At 48.0% G+C, this 23,786-nt stretch overlaps 1 protein-coding gene across 1 annotated transcript; it reads right to left on the bottom strand.

Annotated features, from left to right (window-relative positions):
- Positions 1 to 855: 855 nt before the first annotated feature.
- On the bottom strand, positions 856 to 11,696 carry LOC130372559 (protein FAM180A). The gene is made up of 4 exons (XM_056578623.1): positions 11,684 to 11,696; positions 7,171 to 7,238; positions 4,097 to 4,194; positions 856 to 3,532 (listed from the first exon to the last, which is right to left on the bottom strand). Exons 2-4 carry the CDS (start codon positions 7,235 to 7,237, stop codon positions 3,206 to 3,208), a joined length of 492 nt encoding a protein of 163 aa, XP_056434598.1. The 5' UTR covers position 7,238; positions 11,684 to 11,696; the 3' UTR covers positions 856 to 3,205.
- Positions 11,697 to 23,786: the final 12,090 nt, after the last annotated feature.

Here is a 23,786-nt window from a genome sequence, read left to right as displayed (position 1 = left end):
CCCCAATTAACTGGTTGAGCCATAAAATGGGACAGTGTGCTCCAATACAAAAACATTGTTTTCGGTACATGTTTATGGAACAAAAATTTATAAAAGTGCAGATTATTAGTTCCAGAGAAGTAAATCAAAGGATAAATGGTGGTTTGCATTCAGCCATGAACATATTTGTAATATTAAAAGCTTATGGCCACACGAAGAATATATGGAACAATAATTCAGCCCTCAGTCTTTGTATGTGTACTCTGCCATCTAGTGGGCAAACAATACTAAACAACATCTTAACCAATTAAGTGTACCTACAGCTCAGAGAGCTGCAATTATCTGAGAACATCATGAACATGTACAACTCAAACATGTTCAGGGGCCGTGTTAGACGGTTTAAAGGCTTAAAGGGCTAGAAGCTAGCTAGCCTGCAACTATCCCACAGCTAGTAAGCACACAGCTAGATAGCTGTGTAGTTATATATTTTAGTCTTCAACTGCTCTATAAAAAAAGACTGACGGACAGGCCGAGACTACGACCTGCAACTCTCTGCCCGCTACAAATACAAGCACATCATGGTGTCACACACACACACACACACACCCCCCCCCCCCCCCCCACACACACACACACACATACTCACACACGTAATCATTACACTCTCTAGCTAAGAGGTTAACCACACACAGCTAGTATTTGACCAATCATAGATAATACCCTCAACTGCCACATGGAGGAGCTGTGACCCAACGTGATTCCACAGTCACAATGAATCAGAACCATATCAAGCATCCAATCAAATAATGCATTTCATGCTATGCAGTGGCATTTAATCACAAACTTTCACAACAATTTACTTGATATTGAGTCAATTTTATATAGCGCACAAGTTTTCAACCATTAAAATGTAGAATCTTGTGTACACCTTACAGCAACAACACATAGCTGTGTGTGTGTGTGAGTGTGAGTGTGAGTGTGTGTCAGACAAACAGGATATGTAACACCTTACCAGGTGCATGCTGGGAGATAATAATCAAAACCCAGGGAGGTTGGTAATGACAGCTTTAATGTTGATCTTGTGGGCAGCGGTAGAGTGGTTGCTGATGACGATAGCGCTTCAAACCCAATCTCCCTGGTCTCTTTCAGCCCGGGGATGACGTACTGATGCACTTTGAGGGGATTCAGGGTTCTGCTCACAGCTTGAGACGCTTCTCCTTTCCTTTCCGGTTCTGTCTATGATTCTCTTCATCCGCTGCTGTCATACATATCAACGATGTTGCAAACCCCATCACCTCATCGATCGTGTAAACCGATAGTCTGACCCAGACAGAGCAGGCGGACTGTCCGCCCCTTGTGGAGGAGAGATGAGGCAAACCTTCATAATGATCAGCCTTCACATTACTGCTGCTGCCTCTCCCTGCCTGGAGCACACCTGTACTCATCTGCGTTCAGACGTCAATGTAGTGGTGGTATGTGGACCCAGAGGCTGTGATCCAGGCCAAGACCCCCTCCTTCACACAGTCTCTCTCTCAGGCTGCTGAGAGAGAGACAGCCCTCTCAGGCTGTCCCAGCAGGCCAGAGGACCCTGGATCAATCAGACCTCCCAGTGGATCCATCAGACCTCCCAGTGGATCCATCAGACCTCCCAGTGGATCCATCAGACCTCCCAGTGGATCCATCAGACCTCCCAGTGGATCCATCAGACCTCCCAGTGGACAGACCCACAGACCGATGGACAGACCCACAGACCAGTGGACAGACCCACAGACCGATGGACAGACCCACAGACCGATGGACAGACCCACAGACCCTCTTTTGATTGGGTAGGCTCCAATCTTTGCCACAGAGGCTGTCCATGCATCAAACAGAGCCGGTGTTTCCAACAGTTTAGCCATCACGCTATTGAGATCAGACTTTGAATTTCTTTAGTTTCGGTCTTCACAGCCGATATGTTCCTGATATTTACTTTTCACACCAAAATGATCAGTAAGTTATCAGATCCTCCCCTTTAGTGGTCCCATGCATTGGCTTTAAACCACATTTTCCTCACATACCACTGCATTGCTCAGTATCTATCAACCACCGCTAGATGTGGAATGTCCTTTATATCTTATATATACTGTATATATCTTTATAAACGATGCCCCGTGCTACACTGAACCCCGAAGAACCTTTCAGTGTGAGTGTTTTCTGGTGCTTTATGTTTTCAGCCGTACCAGCTAAGAGCCTTTCCACAGTTCTCAAAGGCTTGTCTTTATTCCTGGCGGTGATCGTGTCATCATTTGGTTATTCCTCAAACACAACCTCTGAACTGCCGAGGAAAGCCTCCTTTATAAATCCTCCATCAGAGAACGGCTTCCCGTGTTTATCAATGCACTGCGCGTCTTCCAGGCTGCCTTCTGTAGCTCGGGATTTGACGGCTCATGGGGTTGTAAACCCACTGCTTTGCTTCTCGCACCGGGCCGGTGCCTTCCTGATTGATTCAACACTATCCCTCTCTTCTTCGAAATTCTTCTCATGTCTTGTTTCAAAACGATGTTGCACACAGTTCGACAGACAACCGCACAGAGCTCGCTCCTTTCGTGGAAATAAATCTGATTTGTTTGGCGAAGATGGCTGAAACAGGCAACAATAAAGTGACTGGTGGAGTTTGTGGGGTGTCTGGATGAACCAGCCTTACCAGGGCCGGGTCAGTATTCGTTCAGTATTATTTCCAAACAAATTATTATTTTGTTATCCATTATCCATTATCCCGGTTGGTAGTTACACAATTAAATAAGCCGTAGTTCGACAAGTCTAAGGAAAAATATAGTATTTTGTTTTGATGAAATGAAACAATAATAATATTACGATGGCTCTTCTCGTGGGCTTTGATTAGGGTCACGCACATTGTAATGATCAGGATGGAATGATGTCAAATATCAAGTCAGAAAATACTCTGGTTTGTATTGAACAGAAAAATATTTAGAAAAAATATAGAATTAGATATTGATTAATATTTGTATCTAGAACACTTACAATAAAAAAGGAAACGTACTCTACTGTACTTCAGGTCAGGTTATAGTCGACTGGAGTACAAAATGTTGGAGAGTGATTTAAAGATACAACTGATTCAATGACTTGTATGTAAAGAAGCGGGGGGTTTAAATGTCCGTTCGCACGGTTGTGTTTAAAACACACTTAAGTCCCTCAGGAGTCCAGTGGTTGGAAGGGGTCTCCTGCCTCACGTGAGGTCCTGGTGGACGGCCCTGAAGAGCTGCAGCAGGGCGTCGGCCCAGACCTCCCTCTGGTGCGGCGCGCTGACGTCAGCCAGCACCTGGAGGGCGTACACCATGGTCAGCACCGTCCGCTCAAAGTCCTGCCCGCTGAGGGGGGTGCGCCGCCGGGCCAGCGCCGCCGCCAGACGCCGGACCTCCGACAGCCTCTTGGGCAGGACGCCCTCGCAGACCGCCTCTAGCCTCTGGAGGCTCCTCAGCGAGGCCAGCTCCTCGTCCGGGATGAGGAGGGAGCGCCCGGGCCCGCCCGCGATCTGCAGGCCGGCCAGCAGCGCCTGGGCCAGAGTGAGGGCGGAGGCCGTAGGGGTCAAGGCCAGAGGGTTGAAGGTCAAGCAACGTGTTTAAGGACTCGATCAAAGGTCAATTTCCCCTTGTTAGCATATTTTCAAAACCCATGTAATACCCCTAGTTAAGGTTTATTTGAGGTTATTTATTTTTCACTGTATTTGATTAATCGTGCGTGATCACAACATGAGAACAAATCAACCACACTTTCCTCCCTCCTCATATGAAAACCTGCTATATAACTTACACACGTCTGGCTAGCATGTTTCATGTCTGCCACTGGACTATGCTGCAATCTGATTAGCTCCGATTTCCAATTCACACCAATATAGCATTCCTGCTCGTTGTAAAGAGGGATCATCATGGTCCATCTGGACAGCTTTAACGCCTCCAGGGTCGGGGTGATTGTGCACATGTGCTAGCTACATTCAAGGAAAAAGATTTGGCCTTGAAGCTTAAAAAAAAATCGGTTAAATAAACAGCAGCAAAGAAAATGCAATTCTATGCAAACCATTCTAACAGCATTAGGGGATAACACACTGGGGATTACTGACCTCAAAGAGCAGGTTCACCTCCGTCATCGAGCTCTGGAAGGTGGGGTTCACCAGCGAATATGTTCCGCGCCTTATCCTGTAGGCGGACGGATACAGAGCTAAACAGGGGAGAAAGAGGATTGAGATCAGAGCATGTTCCTCTAACCCTTTATCCTGTAGGCGGATAGATAGAGCGCTAAACGGAGGAGAAGGGGGATCAGAGCGTGTTCCTCCAACCCGCTGAGCGTGACACCTCTCCCTGCGTGTTCAGGCTGAGCTGAGGCATGCATCAACACAGACGCTGCCTGCAATAATACGCAGCGGGATTTGAAACTGGAAGGCCTCCGGGCGTTTGAACGGGCCGTTCGGGTTCACCGTCTCCAGCAGCGAGCTACAAAGGAACAGAACGGGGTGTCTAGGTCGGGGGCAAGACAAATGTTTTATTGATTCGTTCGTGATTTGGCGAATGAGAGGGGATTCAGAGTCATGCTGGTATCTGGTTGTGGATGAGGTTGTGAAGTTTACCGGAGAAATCTTCACATCACGTCTTGAGTGTGCTTGAAACGTAGAATGATCAAAATATCTATCAGATGCATTTAAGATGACTTGGTGAGTCTGGCTGCATATCATTAAGTAACAGGTTGAACTACGTGGTAGACTGCAGAGGCAGCGGCCATCCAGATCCCTACTGTTGGTTAGGGAGGCACCCGTACGTATTACGCTATCACTTCACTGCCAACAGTCAGACATATCTAAATTGAATCTTTGATTTTCTTTGAATCAATCAACTTTTTATGCCGGGGCATTGCTGTGATCCTACCGCAATGAATGATGAGACAACATCCTCAGTTCCAGCAGCGACATAAAAATGAAATCTCTACGACTCCTGGGGTCTGTTATGATATCTGGCAGCCCTCCAGAGTGATCCGTCTCCACGTTGGTCCACTGCCCGGACGTCACCTCTACTGCCAGCGTGTCATTTATTAAACTCCAAAATACGACTTTAAAGGCCTGATGGGTGGGGAGTTGGGAGGTACAGTACGCAGTAGATTAACTTCTACTGATCTCCTGAAGCTCGTTCTGAAGCCCTCCCACTTTCTCTCTCTACGTCTCCATTCCCTTTGTCAGTTGAATGTGTCAAATTCTTACAAAGTAATCAATGAGATAGGAATTGAATTAGTGATGTTTGTGTCGTTTTTTCATTAGAAAGATGATGAGTTCACCAGGCAGGGGCATGTTTTAATTAGTCCTCATCAACATCCCCATCATCCCCGTTAAAAATGGTTGCTATAATAACTAGAACCCCCCCACATAACTAATAATTATCTTTCCATTATGGGTTGTCATTAAACCATTACCCGCCTCTTTGTTAAGCCTGATTATGTAACTACATCAACCAAATGCCATCCTACTCTTATGATCACTATATGGTTTTAATTCGATTTCAGATTGCTTCTCCAAGCCCAGATGTCAGGTTGGAGGCCTTGGCTTCATAAAGTCCCCTCCCCACTTCCTCCCTCATCCCCTCCTCAACCAATCGGTGTTCAGGATGCTATGTCATTACCGCGGCGGTGGGGGACATGTAATCTCTTGCTAAGCGCCAGTGTCGAGCTCGGGGGAACAACTAGCATCCATTCATTAGCGGCTCTAAATGGCTTCTCTGGGCTTGAGGGAGGAGAGGAGAATGGCTGCTCTGGTTACCCTGAGGGGGGGGGGGGGGGGAGGGAGGGAGAACTACAGATGAGAGGAAGAGAGAGAGGGGAAGGGCTCGTCGCAGCCTACAGTGATGTAGTCTGCAAGCTACAGTGGAGTAGGCTGCAGGCTACAGTGGAGTAGCCTGCGGGCTACAGTGGACTAGCCTGCGGGCTACAGTGGAGTAGCCTGCGGGCTACGGTGGAGCAGCCTGCGGGCTACAGTGGGACAGCTCGCAGGCTACTCCACTTTAGCTTGTAGGCTACAGTGGGACAGCCTGCAGACTACAGTGGAGTAGCCTGCAGGCTACCTGGAGTTTGTTTATATTTGCAATCATTTGAATAACTTACAATTGTTTCAGACTCAATAACGAGTTTAGAGTTAGCTGACCTACTTGCAATAACCATGCATTTGGCACGACAAACCTTTGACCATGTCCCAATAGGCAGGTTGGTTCGGTGTAGCTGTGATGCTTAAAGAATCTCAGGAACGGCAAACAGTGAGGAAGCTCACAGGCCAAAACCAACAAACCGATGACGGGGGAAACATAACTGAAGACGTCAATAAGCCGGTGGAGCCAATGAACGGATCAACGCAGGTGAAGATCGATCTACAAGATTGATAGATAAAGCCTGGCAATAACAGTAGGGATTGTGACTGGTTTCAGTAATCCAGAATTTCCCTCCAAATACCTCCACTTCCTCTCCAGAAGAATTCCAGAAGAGGGAGTCTTTGTCAAGAAGAAATTCCAGAGAAAATGAGTCAGTGACCATATCGGAGCGTCTAAAACGTTTTGTATTGTCTACAAATCACTGACACAGCCTTAAACAAACCCCCTTAAAAGTTAATTTGATTTGTTATTTGGTAAATGCTTCTATCCAAGTAAATTACAGTGAATACAAAGCAGATAGGGGTGTGACAGTGGATATAGAGACAAGTCAGTAAGGGGCAGGTAGGGGTTAGACTGTACAGAGACAGAACATTAAGGAGCAGATAGGGGTTAGACAGCACAGAAACAGGTAATTAAGGAGCAGGTAGGGGTTAAAAAAGTACAGAGACAGGTGATTAAATAAAGGTGGGGGTTAGACGGTGAATACAGAGACAGGTCATTAAGGAGCAGGTAGGGGTTAGACAGTAGGGCTCACCATTCCTGTTACATCTGCGTGCTACAAATAATAACAGGGGTTCAAAAACTAGTGTTTAGTTTCCTAAATTGGATCAGAGCGGGAGGCCATTTAGCTAAAGGGCGGATGATTTGATTATAGAAATGATGATTAATAAAAAAATTAAAAAAACCTGTCTAAAAACATCCACTTAACCTTTGACAATTCGAGCTGTTCCTACAGAGCCTGCACCGGGGTTAGGTGATGGAGCATGTGATGGAGCCGGTGATGGTGGCCTACCTGTCCTCTGGGAGGCCGACTGCTGGGCAGAGAGCAGGACAACGACAGCCATTAACCTCCACTCCATCCTGGACACACGAGACACTTCAGTCTGTCGCTCGCTCACCGGCCATCTCACTCCTCTCTTCTTCTTCTCCTCGCTAACTCTCACTAACTCTCGTTTTGTCTCTCTCTCTCCCCCTGTCCCTACCTCTCTCCCTCTCCCTCCCGGTGTCTCTCTCGCCCACAGTTCAATCTGATGGCTTTAAGTGGCAGGGAGACAGGATGTCACGTCGCCAAAACACACTGAAGAGTCACATAAGATCTCTCCCCCTCTCTCCCCCTCTCTCTCGCCTTCCTGAAATCTGTCTCTTGTTATTCTCTCACAGTTAGTCTTTCCATCTATTTACCTCCCTCCCTCCTTCTCCCCCTCACTCCCTCCCTCTGTCTCCTTCTCACCTCCCTCCTTCCCTCCCTCCCTGTCTCCTTCTCCCCCTCACTCCCTCTCTCCCTCCCTCTGTCTCCTTCTCCCTCTCCCCTCCCTCTGGCTCCTTCTCCCTGTATTCTTCTCCCCCTCCCTCCCTCTGTCTCCTCTCCCTCCCTTTGTCTCCCCCTCACTCCCTCTGTCTCCTCACCCTCCCTCCTTTTGTCTCCCCCTCCCTCCCTCTGTCTCCTTCTCCTCCCACCCTCCTCCCTCCCTTCCTCCCTCCCTATGCCCCTCTCCCTCCCTCCCTCCCTCCCTCGCTCCTGTATGCGTGTCTGAGGAACTAGGATCATGGCCAAAGCTCTGTGGCGGACGGGGAATGTATAACCAAACCGGCCAGGGTGGAGGAGGGTGGAGGAAGGTGGAGGAGGGTGGAGCACAAGGAACAGCAACAACATTCGGTAGCTGAGGGGTTGGATGATCAGAACATTCCCCCTCCACCGCAGCGCCATTCTTCATGCTCCCCTTAGCCACCACCGACCTACAATCACGCCAAGCACCACGTCTGGATGTTTGATCGTGTGCGTCTGCATTTGTGCATGCACGTGTCTGGATTTGTGTGCGCGCACATTTATTTCTGTGAATGCATGACTGTGAGCTGACCTGTGCTACAGCCAGGCTATGCATCTGTGTTTGTGTGTGTGTCTGTGCACACCACACCTCTTTGTGTGTGTGTGTGTGTGTGTGTGTGTGTGTGTGTGTGTGTGTGTGTGTGTGTGTACACTATGCATCCGTGTGTGTGTTTGTTTCTGCGCACACTATACGCATGTGTGTGTGTGTGTGTGTGTGTGTGTGTGTGTGTGTGTGTGTGTGTGTGTGTGTGTGTGTGTGTGTGTGTGTGTGTGTGTGTGTGTGTGTGTGTGTGTGTGTGCGCTACAGCCAGGCTGATCTGAACCCTCATCTGGCAGACATCAGCTGGCGGGGCCTGCAGTGCTGGCTGCTGTAATACGGGCCGGAGCCCCGTCTCCGTCTCTCCGTCTCTCGCCCTCTCCCTCTCTCTCTCTCTCTCTCGCCGTCTCTCGCTCACTCTCTCTCTCTCTCTCTCTTTTCCTGGCTGACAGCGCTGATTGAACAGCTTCCTGCCCGGCCTCAGCCCAGCTGTACTCGGATTGATGGCATCACGACGCCACAATCAAACACGTCCAAATGGATCAGGCGATTAGGGGAAGTACAGAGTTTCTAATGCGCTCCTGCAGCTCGTTACCAGCTCGTTAAGGTCTCTCGCTCCACGCCCCGACCCACAAACACATCTCGCCATCGGGGACTATGCTCCGCCACGCTGAGCGCTGGCTCACTGCCAACAATCATCTCCATCAGGGAAAGGGCTCTCTCTGTCCACGTCTCTTTTTCTGCCTCCCTGGACTATTGTAACCAGCTCTCTCTCTCTCTCTCTCTCTCTCTCTCTCTCTCTCTCTCTCTCTCTCTCTCTCTCTCTCTCTCTCTCTCTCTCTCTCTCTCTCTCTCTCTCTCTCTCTCTCTCTCTCTCTCTCTCTCTCTCTCTCTCTCTCTCTCTCTCTCTCTCTCTCTCTCTCTCTCTCTCTCTGACAGGGGACCAAACCAACGAGATCTCCTCGTTGGTTGCCCAGCTCAATACTGAACTCCCTTCCGTAGGACATCTGGAGGATCTCCGGTTCCTGCTTGCTAAATCCTCACCCCTCCACCCGTCCCTCTCTCCCCCCTCAGTCTCTCTCTTCTCCCTCCATCCCCTCACCCAACCATCTCCTTCTCATATCCTCCTGCCCTTCCCACTCTCCCCCTAAACATCCCTTAATCCCCTCCCTCCCTCAATCCATCCATCCCTCTCCGTCTCTCTCTCTCCCCTCCATCCATCCCTCCATCTTGACTCTGCATGCTTTCAATAACATTCCCCGTGTCCCACCGTCTGGTGCGCACGCTGTGCAGGTGCTGCACGTGATACCACTCTAGTGCACGTGATACCATACTTTCCCAGGCCGTCTCTATGACTGCACCTGTTCAAACACTGAGACTGAGACAGTCTCTCTCTCTCTCTCTCTCTCTCTCTCTCTCTCTCTCTCTCTCTCTCTCTCTCTCTCTCTCTCTCTCTCTCTCTCTCTCTCTCTCTCTCTCTCTCTCTCTCTCTCTCTCTCTCTCTCTCTCTCTCTCTCTCTCTCTCTCTCTCTCTCTCTCTCTCTCTCTCTCTCTCTCTCTCTCTACAGAACCCCCAGGTCTGGGGGGGAGGGTTGTTTGTTGTTCCCTGTACTGCTGAGGGCGGAGGGGTCACGACTTGATGTTTATGAGAAAGAGTAAGACACAACACGTTAGCTGGCACTCTGCGTTAGCACGCTACATTAGCACGATACATTAACGCCAGGAAAGAAAGAAACAAACTAAACTGAAAAGCAATGCTGTTGTCAAAGCTTGACGGATGGCATTTCCAAGCAAGATGGAAAAATCATATTTCTGTGGGTATTTTGTTGCTTGTTACGTCACTATGAAAACACATCACTCCCCTCGCTGAAATGTAGACAGAACTCATATCCTGGATTTATAGTAGTCAGATATAAACTGAAATGTAGACAGAACTCATATCCTGGATTTATAGTAGTCAGATATAAACTGAAATGTAGACAGAACTCATATCCTGGGTTTATAGTAGTCAGATATAAACTGAAAGGTAGACAGAATTCATATTCTGGGTTTATAGTAGTCAGATATAAAATGAAATGTAGACAAAATTCATATCCTGGGTTTCTAGTAGTAAGATAAAAACTGAAATGTAGACAGAATTCATATCCTGGGTTTTTAGTAGCAGATATAAACTGAAATGTGGACAGAATTTGTATCCTTGGTTTATAGTAGTCAGATATAAACTGAACTGGAAATAGAATTCATATCCTGGGTTTATAGCAGTCAGATATAAACACACAGGATTTTTTTACAAAAACGTTATTGTGAGTTATTGTAAAACTACTCTGAAAAGTGAATGATGTAACAGACACATTTAGTCTAATCTAATTGTATGACCTCTGATCTCAATTAATAAGCAAATGTTATCTACCAACACACACCAAAATGTAGTATAACTACGTTTTTCCACCGAAAAAAAATCTTGTCTGCAAAGTGTGGTGGAGGTGTGGTGGTGTTGGTGGTGGAGGTGTTGTGATGGTGGAGGTGGTGTTGGGGTGGCGGAGGTGTGGTGGCGGAGGTGTGGTGGTGTTGGTGGTGGAGGTGTTGTGATGGTGGAGGTGGTGTTGGGGTGGCGGAGGTGTGGTGGCGGAGGTGTGGTGGTGGAGGTGGTGGAGGTGTTGTGATGGTGGAGGTGGTGGAGGTGGTGTTGGGGTGGCGGAGGTGTGGTGGCGGAGGTGTGGTGGTGTTGGTGGTGGAGGTGTTGTGATGGTGGAGGTGGTGTTGGGGTGGTGGAGGTGTGGTGGTGTTGGTGGTGGAGGTGTTGTGATGGTGGAGGTGGTGTTGGGGTGGCGGAGGTGTGGTGGCGGAGGTGTGGTGGTGGAGGTGTTGTGATGGTGGAGGTGGTGTTGGGGTGGCGGAGGTGCGGTGGCGGAGGTGTGGTGGTTGTGTGTTTTGATGACCAATAAACCTTCATGTACGGTCCAGCGCTCCCCTGGGGCCTCACAGCTGGAGACGCTCCAGGGGATAAAGGAGAGGTGGGGGAGGTCGCACAAACCAAAGACTGCACACATAAAAGTCTGATGATTCAGAAAGGCCTTGCCATCGCATTTTCTCACCAATGGAGGGCAGTCTTATGACATACATTCTGTTGGACACGCACACACACAAACACACACACACACACACACACACAGCAAAGGCACAATTATGTGCAAACACACAAACCTCAATACATAAAACATATTTGTACATGCTCATATGTGCAGACAAACACACACATCAAATATGTAGGATGCATAGCAAATATTGAATATTCTTTCAAACTTAACCAACTTCTGCATGCGCGAGCACGCACACACGCACACACGCACACACACTTCTGTCCTTCTATAGACTGTTGTTGTTGAGGCGTGACTTCATTCAATCCTATTCAGATACGATCATCTGAATGATGCCACTTACCATAGATCAAAGGGTTCTGGTTTGGAGGTGAAGGTGACGGAGTTCGTGAAGGTGGTGGTGGTGTTGGTGGTGGAGTAGGTGGTGGTGGTGTTGGTGGTGGAGTAGGTGGAGGTGGAGGATCAGATGTCTTGAGCTCGGATTCTTGCTGCGGATTGCATTGAAATATATGCTGACTAAACACTGAAATATATGCTCACAAAGCACTGAAATATATGCTCACTAAACACTGAAATATATGCTCACAAAGCACTGAAATATATGCTCACTAAACACTGAAATATATGCTCACAAAGCACTGAAATATATGCTTACTAAACATTGAAATATATGCTAACTAAACAATGAAATATACGCTAACTAAACACTGAAATATATGTTCACAAAGCACTAAAATATATGCTAACTAAACATTGAAATATATGCTAACTAAAAATGTAAATATATGCTAACTAAACAATGAAATATATGCTAACTTAACACTGAAATAGGAAGCTGTACTTTCTATCCTAGGGCAATGCTGCTTAGCTTGCTTTACTCATGGCCTCATGTATAATAATGTATAGTTTTTGTATATCATCGCATATAGTGGACAAAAAAGAAATGTATATGGGTCAACGCTGTGTCAATGATATGGAAAGGAAAGTCATTATTGGCCTACTGCCAGGAAATAGTTGGCGCTCAACATTCGCACCTCATTATCTGACACTAGAACCTTACATTTTCACTCTATACTACATTTTAGCAGTGATGTATTTGAAGTGTATTACATCTTTTTTATGTCTTGCTATTACTTCTTTGATCAAGACAATTTTTCATCTTCTTTACTTTTGTTCTTTGGCATATAAATACATGTCCATGCCAATTAATCCCTTTGAGAGAGCGAGAGCAAAGCGAGAGAGCTAGAGGCAGAGAGAGGGAGCAAGAGCGAGAGCGAGAGAGCCCGAGCGAGAGCGATAGACTCTATTTCATCAGCTCAGCGTGTCAGTTCCTGGACTGACCACAGGACAGACGGAGTGAGCAACCCCCCCACCCCCCCCCACCCCCCACCCCCCGCTGGTGGATTTGCGGCTCCTGAGAGAACGGCTCCACACGGCGCCAGCTTGAGGAGACGTCTCAGTGATGGGCAGTGGGGGTCTGACTGCTGGGTCACATTCAGCTGGGTGATGGGCAGTGGGGGGTCTGACTGCTGGGTCACATTCAGCTGGGTGCTGGCCGCTGGGGCCCTGACTGCGGGGGCCCATTCAGCTCACTCCACCTCCACCGCTTCGTAGAGAGCAGCAGGTTTTCAAGGTGATGCAAAGCCTCCGATCTCTCTGTCCCAGACACAAGGATACATCCCTCTGGCCGCCGGCCAGAAGCAGGTCCGAGCTGTGGTCAACCAGCCGCCTGGAGCCCTCGCTACAGGAAAGGTCAAATCCCAGGAACGGTCAAGTATAAAGTCTGAAAAAGACAGATGTACGGATCGCTGCATCCTAGATGGAGCTGATAAGGCTGGGGTTAGGGTTAGTGGTTAGTGTTAGGGGTTAGGGCTGAGTGGTTAGGGTTAGAGGGGCTAGTGTTTGGGGTTAGGGGTTAGTGGTTAGGGGTTAGGATTAGGGGTTAGGAGTTGCTGAATATTCACCTGAAGTGGAAGACAAGAGCAGTCCACAGAATGAGAGTGGGTAGACGTTAATGTTTGAGTTATGAGGAGAATAGAACGACAGATTGTCTAAGGGGTTTCTGTTAGAGAGTATTAGAAAATATAATATGTTGCTAGAACTAGTTTGAGGAGAATGTGGAAAATATTCTGGTTCCCTGCCAACAGATAATAACCCAAGTCATAAAACAGTCCGTGGGACACCTTTGCTCTCTATAAATATATACTGTCAAATCCAGGAATAGCTCCCAGCCGCCACAGACACATTGGGAGAGTCGCTGAGCCTTCACAGCCAATCGGGAAGCAGGACAGTCAAATCATTACCTTGGCCAACAATCGCATGGTGAACACCAAGAGGCATCTCCGCCAACCTCAAAATAAACAAACATGACTTTGAGTTAATTAACAGTTACATCAGGAGACCAACACCTGACCATTTGAAGAGCTCAATGCATGAAGCTGTCATTTGCTGCAGATCTGCTGTCAACACTTCAAGTTCCAATTAACAGCTTAACTGAGATGACGGAGAGGAACTTAGGGTGGAGTTGTGACAGGAACCCCAAGTCAGGGACGGAGCTGGGTGGGGGGGATCGGTCTGTTCCCCTTAGAGAGGAGATATGACGGCGCTACAACGGTGGTTGCTTTCTCCCTGGTCGTGTTTACTAAGGTTGTGTTTCAGACGAGGTCGGTCACTGAGGCTTGATGGAGGCAACGTTACGAAGACATGCAAGTATTTATAGTTCTACAAGTAAAGAGTAACCAGAGGAAACCAAAACAGGGCATCCTTCCAGCTCTCTCAGCTCAGACAACACACTCCACCATCCAACGCTTCTGGTCCAATGTCCACATCCAGAAGACTCACTTCTTCCTGCTCCTCTCCACATTCCACGTTCAAGCCCTTCAAACTGCCTCACAGGCGGCTCTTATCCTCTCTGGTGCCCGGAGGATGGTATTATTATTATAAACTATATTTGAGTGACCGAGAGAGGACATTTATTATGACTAATTATTTGGAATGGTTTCGGCAACTGTGTTTTTGTGGGACACCCCTTGTGGATTATGTTTCTGAGAGCCAGAGCCCTTAACGTTTTAACATATACAGTACGTCCTTCAGGCCTCATAATAAAGAGAGTCCAGATCTCAGGCTCCAGGACCCCGAGGTCACACACTAATAGTTAACTTAACCGAACATGAACGCCCTGATTCACAGAAAAGAGACCAGACTGAGGGTGTGTTCTATCCTTTAGATCTACGACCCATGAGGATCCTTTTAGTCTTTTGAAAAATCTTTTTCGCCTTGAACTAAATTGATGCATTCACGCTCCGAAACCTTTAAAGCACAATTAATTGGTCAGGCTCCTCTTGTTAAGACAAAATGTTTAAATAAAATGGACAGAAGCTAGGAAAACATAAAATGCTGGTCGCCCACAAAAAACACGTCAGGCCTCCATCCAAAAGAAGAATAAATCACTTCAAAGATCCTCCTCAGTTCAGAAGATACACAACGCAAAGACGATGAATCAGAAAACATCGAGGCTAGCAGCGCTAGCAGCGTCCACATCAATCAACATGGCAATGATAGATACCACTCACTAACAAACTAAACGTCATATACATTCACTGAATGAAGATTAGCAAAATCGAACATACATTTCTCGCTAGAAATGTGACCAAAATGTACTTGAATACCAAAAACATCTTTAAATACTAAAAACCTCTTTTAATATTGCATTTTGTGTAAACGACATCAATTGTAACGTTTAGGAGATGACAATGGACAGAACCTGGGGGAGATGTATGGGGGGGGGGGGAAGAAAGAGAGAGAGAGAGAGCGAGAGCGAGAGCGAGAGCGAGAGAGAGAGAGAGAGAGAGAGAGAGAGAATCTCCCTCACCCGGCTCAGCCTGGGGGAGCCGGGGGGGAGAGAGAGACAATGAGTATCACCCTGGGGGGAACTCTGGGGAGGAGCTCTGATTGGCTCAGTGGACGAGAGTGTATCGACCCAAACAGGTGTGTGCGTTTGTATCCGTCTATGTTTCTCTCTAATGTGTGTTCTTGTCATGGTGAGTGTCCTTGTGTGTGTGGCCATGTGTCTGTCTGGGTCCTGATGTGTCTGCTCGCGTCCATCTCTGTGTCCGTTTGTGTCGAGGTCCGTGTGTGGGTGTGTGTGTCGTTGTGAGTGCATGTGTGCATATAGTGTTTGCCTATGTCCACGTGTTTCTGTGTGTGTGTTTCCATCTGGGTCTGTCAGTACTCACCCCGCGGGGGCGAGGGGACCGATGGCCCCTGTGGGGGGGGGGTCCGTCTCCAACAGCGTCCCCGACAGCGTCTCTGACAGCGTCCGTCTACAACAGCACATCTCTACCAGACAATATATTCTGCTGTAACACGACCAAAACAAAAGAGCAGCGAAGGGGGGGGGGAGAACACAATTTCATTTTTTTCCATTTTTTAATAAAGCCGCTATCCAAAAAAGGCAGCTTTATTTCCAGAGTACCATCCCCAGAGAGCAGTGTGTGTGTGTGTGTGTGTGTGTGTGTGTGTGTGTGTGTGTGTGTGTGCTCTCTGCCAAAAATGTGGAAATTGGGGACATCCAGTGTTTACCATCTGTGAGCGGTTATATAATGCGTTCCTCTGATGGCACGCTTTAACCAAGAATAAACACATTGAGATTGACAGAATATCAGTAGCAGAGACAAACACAGCAGGTCTCCGGATGAAGTGCTGCTCGGTTACCACACTCACTCTGGAGGTCAACTCTCTTCACTTCACGTAATCACTTGAAAAACAGACCACGGCTTAACAGACAACACAAGGACAGAATTAGAAAGTAAACCAGGAGAGGAATGTGGAAAGAAAAAAATCCTCAGTGTATAGCTGGTGGATCTTCAAACTGATATCAGGAAGGAGGCAGGGAAGGAGAGAAATAGGGAAAAGGAGGAGATTTAATAGAGCGGGAGAGAGAGAGGCTCCATTGTTGTCTTTATGGGTGGTGTATCTTGTTGACAAAGATCGAGCCAATCGGAAATCGTTCCCTTGTTAAATTCTTACCCCCCTCCCCCCTGGTTCCCACAAAGCCGGGTTCTTCTGTTGAGCAAAGTGCTTCTCAAAGCCTCAGATCTGCTTCCCCGACACCAAATCCTCTCGCCGCCGCTCGCTCTGAAACAACACAGGATTCTGCTGTTAAACCCTCAGGTTTTGCATCACAAAGCTCTGGGACATGTCCACGGTTTCTTCAAAGCTATCACTCGCCGTACTCCCCCCAGAGAGTCTCGATCTGTATGTAGGAAGGAAGGAGGAATAGGCTTTTGACTGAGAACTGAGGTGCAGGTGGTAAGGGAGCAGGAGGAGTTTAGGGGTTTAGGGTTCAAGGTGCCTCCAGGTGGCCTTGGACGTTGAGGGGTTGTGGTTAGTGAGGCCAAGACACCACAACAATATCTACTGCTTAGTCATCTTAGTCCTAATCGTTTTGTCCAACGTGACTGACTGTGGATTCAGACACAAGCTCTAAGGAGCAGGTAGGGTTAAGGGTTAAGGGCATATTCCTTGGACATACGGGAATCAAACCCAGCACCCTTTGGTTCAGAATCAAACACCCTGGCCCCAGCATTTTCTTGCCACCCGATATAATCAATAAAGGCAGATCCTGTACCTTGATTAATTATTGATTGGTCTCAACCAGGACTCCAACCGGTTCCTACCAGTCGTAGCTCTACACGTTGAAGGAGAGTTAGCATAGCGCTAGGTGGTGAAGGAGAGAGTTAGCATGGGGGTTAGATGGGCGTCTGACCCTCCGCCCCTCTAACCCCCATGACCCACCACCACCCCTCTGACCCACAAGTTGGTTTTTCCAACTAGTTGAGAAGAGTGTTTCTTCTGCTCAGGCTTCCGCTGAGGATGGAGAGGGGGTCGGGGAAAGAGATCTTCAGGTCTGGATCAATCGCTTCTTCGCATAGGCTGGTTTGGGCCAGTAATCCGGACCAAGAAAAGCCTCTCCTCACTGAAACCTGTAGGGATCCTCCTGCAAGAACAACCTCGCATGAGTGGTGGAGAAGCTTGATAGATATTTTTTATTTGTTTGGGTGCTGCTAGGTCGAGGAGCCAGAACTTAATATTCGACCGCCTATACTTGCACACGAAATGTAACAAAAAGTAACCTTGAATCTTTAATGATTCAGATGTTGAATGATTAGACGTCTGTATTCTTTGCGAACCAAAGCAAAACAAACTAGCGCTAACAAAGTTGGGCAGGGTTTGATGGAACAAAAATATGCAAAAAAGACAGAAACACTCACCTTGGTGTTCAGACAAACATCTGGTCCGCCTTGTCATCCTGTCACCCAGCGCGTCTTAAGGGGCTGAAACTTAAGTAAACCAAAGTAGCTGCTTCAAAGAAGTTTGTCTCTGTGAGAGTACTACACGAAGAGAACAACCGCTCTCCATTTAAAGTTGGAGCACAGGCTTATTTTTACGCTTCCACGGCCCTCAGGTGTCTTGGTTTTCCTCTCTTCTCACAACAATGTCATTGCGGCCATGAAGAGGAACGAGCTCGGGGAGGAGAGAACGGTCCCGGTAAACCTCACATTATTTGTGCTTTCGTTCCTTTCCGCGGGTTTGACAGCATAATTGCCCAAGCTGCCGCCGTCTGCACAATTAAACCCTCGTGGACGGTGACAGCGAGCAGTAGGTGGTGGAGGTGGTGGAGCAGGTGGGTGGAAACAATCTCAACACGGGCTCCCTCTGAGACGGGAGGGGGGGGGGGGGGGGACGATGACTACCTCTGTTTGGACAGTAGCTGACAGGACCTCAGCAGCAGCTCTGCTGGGGAGGGGGGTAGGGGGGCTGGGGAGTTAAGCTCCATGGTTGAACCCTCTGGGATGGCGGGTTCTCAACCAATTCATCTTGGGTTTGACCTCGCAACGTTCATCTCCGTCTGACCGTCACAGGGCCTCCAGTTGGGGTCAGGTGGGACCACTCGCCTTGTGTTGATGATCCATCGATGGAGTTCAGGGCGGGTCAGAGTGACTTATGATGATAGGACTCCAGATAGATGTCAGACTGTCGTACACACACACACACACACACACACACACACACACACACACACACACACACACACACACACACACACACACACACACACACACACACACACACACACACACACACACACACACACACACACAGGAGCACATTCAGCTACTCATCGTAGTACTCTTATTTTTATATTTGATACACCAGACAGAGCAAAGAAGAGTTTTCTTGCGCCATCTTGACAGTATGATGCAAGGTTGTAACGGAGTGGTGGAGAATATGTATTATATAAATATATATTATATATAAATATATAAATCTATACTCTGGCAGCTTTAAGCTCAGTGTTCAGTCAGTTTTTCAGTGTCTGGATTCCTTATTATGAAGCGAATGTTTCACCACAAATCCTCTCCTACCACATAATTAGCCCACAAAACGACAAGTGGCGACGCTCTCTCCTTCGGCAGCGCTCATGAAGTGTCGACGAAAAGCTCTTTTTTTGCAATTAGTCTGTTTGTTTATGCGACAGCTCTATTTGAGACACAAGACCGGTTTAATTAGGAGAGGAAGGGGCCTGGGGGGGTTCTGTCGAGGATGAACAGGAACACGCTTTAGTTTACACTAAAGAGTCTGGCATTTGTTCTACTGGGTTCTACTTACCATCAGCGGATAGGTACCGAGAACCTTCGTCTGTCCTCCACCCAGCCCGGAAAACCTCCACCAGCCCTGAGAACCCCAAACAGCCCTGAGAACTATCAACAGCCCTTTAAACCTCCACCAGCACTGAGAACTTCTACCACTACTGAGAACCTCCCCCACCCCGGAGAACCTCCACCACCCCGGAGAACCTCAGCAAGCTCTGAGATCCTCCACTAGAATTGAGAACCTCCATCAGCCCTTAGAAGCAACACCAGCCCTGAGAACCTCTACCAGCCCTAAGAACCTCCACCAGCCCTGAAAACCTCCACCAGCCCTGAGAACCTCTACCAGCCCTGAGAACCTCCACCAGCACGAGAACCTCCACCAGCCCTGAGAACCTCCACCAGCACGAGAACCTCCACCAGCACTGAGAACCTCCACCAGCCCTGAAAACCTCCACCAGCCCTGAGAACCTCTACCAGCCCTGAGAACCTCCACCAGCACGAGAACCTCCACCAGCCCTGAGAACCTCCACCAGCACGAGAACCTCCACCAGCACTGAGAACCTCCACCAGCCCTGAAAACCTCCACCAGCCCTGAGAACCTCTACCAGCCCCGAGAACCTTCACCAGCACGAGAACCTCCACCAGCACTGAGAACCTCCATTTCTCCTTAACGGATGACATCACGTTCCACCACCAGCCAATCAATGGCGAGTCAGTTGCTACATATGAAGTTTTGATGTAATTATGCTGTGAATTTGGTTGTTTTGCAATAACAGCACAGGTTTTTTCGGACAATACAATATTGCTCCAGTGCTTTTGAAAGGTCACTGAAACATGGCCTCCATTGAGCCTTAGGAATCTTCTAACACAAGCTTTCTTTCAGGAATACATGACCTATGTTGAGCGCAGGTTATTTCAATGTTTTGTGGTGACCTTCTTCCAAAGTGAACGTTCAACGTCTGTATGGTTACGAACGTTCATACTCGAGGTGGGATGTTTTCCAAGCTACCTGCTTTGGCCTCATAAAAATGTCAAGAGTAGAAAATCTGAAAATATTTACCCTATGAGATAAGTTGACATCCACTTTCTCCCCAAGAAAACATGAATATTTCCTGGCCAAATCGATGAGGCCAGGATGTGTGCTGAAATCAAAAACAGGAACATCCTTCTGAATAACAAATTGGCCGCAGGCAAAAATATGTAATGACTTTTTAGGAGGGAGGGAAATCAAATGAATTAAACAGCGGTCTCGTCTCCCCACCGGGAATCCATAGAGACGGCGTTCAGACAGCAGGAGATAATGGAGGTGCTTTCAGAGGATATTAACCTTGCTTATCATTTCTCTTCTCTGGGATCGGTGTGTTTTGGGCTGAAACACACCAGGGGACACAACAGCGCTCCTCTATTCAACAAACCAACTCTCGGGGTTTGATAATTTCTGCAGACTTGTTTTTTGTTGACGTGTTCTTCTGCTCCCTGGCTTCCTCTCTATCTGGTCGACGTGCGCGTGGCGTGGGTCGCTGAGAGCGACCGGCGAGAACCTGCTGTCTGAAACGGAGGAGCAAGGCAGAGAGATACTGAAACCTAGTGCCACACGTCCACCCACTCCACTTCAAATTAAGTCGAGAGGCAGAAGTAAACATGCTTCCCCATCATCGTCAGCAGCTCGTTGTGAGGCCCGGGGAACTTTACATGGGTGATGCTTGAGTTTTTCGACTCGTGTGGTTTGTTGGCCGAGAGAGTCGATACTCCTAGCAGGGATGCATGGAAGATAAACACATTGGGTATTCAGGCATCACGTCCCTAACCCCAGGGCGGGAAGCGTTTATCTCTAAATTAGAAACAGTCAAGGCCCCCCAAGAATGAGCTCATCTTTTGCGAAAGAAAGCGATGAGGTGACACCAGCGTCTGGCATCGAAATTGAAGATGTTCTTGTTTGGCCTCAGACGCGGCGGTGATTATAATGGCGGTGTTTCAAAGCCCAAGGTCAAACACACCGGCTGACTTGATTAGCACTTTCTGTCAGGGACATTAGGTCCTTTAAGAGCAGAGGGGGGTTATGGACATTTAAACAGATCTTTAATGTGTCGGTCCTTTACGAGCAGGTGGGGTTAGGGCCTCTAGCTCGAGGAGGCCTTCTGTTTGAATTTGGATACTGAGGTTCAAACCCAGAACCATTCAGCTGGCAGTCAAAAGTCTGAACCAAGAGAATATCCTGCCCCCCTGCATGACAGCAGCTGTTGAGTTAAACGATTTGCAATCACTTAAAAAGTGGATCTCTTCAAATCTGAGAGCAGTTTTTTATTCCACAGATCATGAAGCCATGCCATGGATCTCTGGGGGTCAGATCAGAGGCAATACAACAACCCTTCATCCACACATGGTCTCTCTGCTACTGGGCTCCGTCCCCAACATGTTGAGTTAACAACAGATGGCAGCTGGACCTCAAACCTGCCATGGAGGTATTTGGACAGTGTACAACCTGTAGGAACAAGGGGGGAAACATGTCCTAATCCATTCTTGTGGAACAGACTTCAACAGACGCCCGATACTAAAATCGGGAATAGAACAGAGGAACGAGGAGAGGAGGAGTATTCATGACAGCTGGAGGCGGAGGTTAAATTAAAGGGATTTGTGCCTTGAAAGAGAGTACCTTTAAAGAGAGGTCAAATGTCAGAACGGTGCAGGGGTTATGATGAGCGGAAACAGCAACCGAAGGCAAATCCCATCCAATGAGCTAAAGTGTGGCGTCAGCAGATGTGGATACAGGAGGCTTACAGGCGTGACGCTTTGTGTCCTGAATCAGCTTTTTGTCCCCGTTTTCTATTCCATACTCTGCCCCACTGGAAGTGGTTTTGACAGCCTGAGAGACACTGCTCCTCTTGAAATGGAGTCATCTGATGGAAGAACAGACGTTTGGTGGATCAAAGAAGAAGGCTCCCGGGCCGACCAGAACCCGGTCTCACTGGTCTGAGGAGTCGTTACCGGGGAGACTTGAACCCGGTCTCACTGGTCTGAGGGGTCGTTACCGGGGAGACTAGAACCCGGTCTCCCTGGTCTGAGGGGTCGTTACCGGGGAGACTAGAACCCGGTCTCACTGGTCTGGGGGCTTGTTACCAGGGAGACTATAACCCGGTCTCACTGGTCTGAGGGGTCGTTACCAGGGAGACTATAACCTGGTCTCACTGGTCTGGGGGCTCGTTACCAGGGCGACCCTGAGAACCTGGTCTTACGGTCTGGGGGGTTTGTTTCCCGGTCCTGCGGGGTCGATACCAGTGCCACCTTGAGAACCTGGTCTCACGGTCTGGAGGATCGTTACCCAGGTGACCATGAGAACCTGGTCTCAGGGGTCTGGGGGTCTTGACCCAAGTCTGGAGGGTCGTTAGTTACTTGGGCGACCATGAGAATCTGGTCTCAGGGGTCTAGGGTTCGTTACCCGGGTCTGGGGGGTCATTGATCGGGCTGGGGGCTACCGCAGGAGACTAGAGTAATTGGACGCTTTTCTTTGTTTCAGAGGTTCTTTTTTGGTATATGGTAAATATACTTTTTTCATTTTTTTTTTTTTTTTTTTTTTTTTTTTTTTTTTTTTTAAATGGGATTGTTATGTCTACACAGTCCCTCTATAACTCATTCCGTCTGGTGTAGAACACTGAGGGGAAATAGAATAAATGTTCCTGAAATAAAAGCTGTGTGCTAGATACATGCAGCTCGGGTTTTGATTCACCATTTAGAGTTGATTGCGCATAGCGGGTCGATAGCCGTTTTTTGCTTTCTTTGCGATTGCCTGTTTCCTAGCTCAGAATACTACATTCTGAGTCACACCAGTGATCTATAGTGACAGAAATTGTTTCCGTTTGGTAATGACACACTCGATGTTTCCATTGGAAGTCAAAACAAACATATGGTCGTTGTGCATCAGACTCGCTGGCAGATAGGATCACTTGTTGACCAGACTTTATTTGACAGCCCTATTCTGACTTTTAATGTCATTTCATATCTCAATCCGTTATTCACAACAAAACAAACATTTGGATGATTGTTTTTTCTGTTTCATTTCTGAACCGATAACCCCTTTTGGGCCCCCATTATTCTACAGATTGCTACACAATAGCGGAGGAACAACTCTTGGTGCCAGTGAATCAGGATTAGCATTCAGAAAGTGGCCACTCTAGGGCAGAGGAAGGGAGAAGGTTAATAGAGTGCACATATTGTGACCCTCAAAGCCCACAGGAAGTGCTTCACAGAAAGCCGAAGAAAAAGAGAAGATGTCGTTCTATTTCTAACCTGCCCCACTGATTCCCTCAAAATAAAACAGAGTCCATCCACGAGAGCATACAAACGGAGCAAAAACTGAATGCAAATAGAGAGCGTTAATCAGTGTCTCTGGAGTCCCAGCGCCAGGGCCTAATCCCCAGACCAGTGTCCCCCTGACCCAGCACCCGGACTAGTGTGGGAGACCTCAGAGCCCTTCGCCGAGTAAATCAAAAGAAGCCCGACTTCATTGGGGGAACCTAGCCTTCCACCAGGTGGACGTCTGTACAATCTCCTCCTCAGCAGCATAAGACTGGCTGGAGACCGCCCTCACAGAGTCCTGCAACCCGCCCTCACAGAGTCCTACAACCCGCCCTCACAGAGTCCTGCACCCCTTCTTGACAGAGTCCTAGACCCCGTCCTGACAGTCCCGTCAATTAGTTCTTGTACTTTGGAGTTCCCTTACACTAATTCACCATCAGTGGAACCACACAGCTAGTCTGTAAAAGGACATTTAAACATTAATGATGTGTCAATCAT

Source organism: Gadus chalcogrammus, chromosome 19, assembly GCF_026213295.1.
Source record: "Gadus chalcogrammus isolate NIFS_2021 chromosome 19, NIFS_Gcha_1.0, whole genome shotgun sequence".
Lineage (NCBI taxonomy): Eukaryota > Metazoa > Chordata > Actinopteri > Gadiformes > Gadidae > Gadus > Gadus chalcogrammus.
The sequence above is the reverse complement of the archived record's forward strand: the minus strand, read 5'-3'. Positions and strand labels throughout refer to the sequence as shown.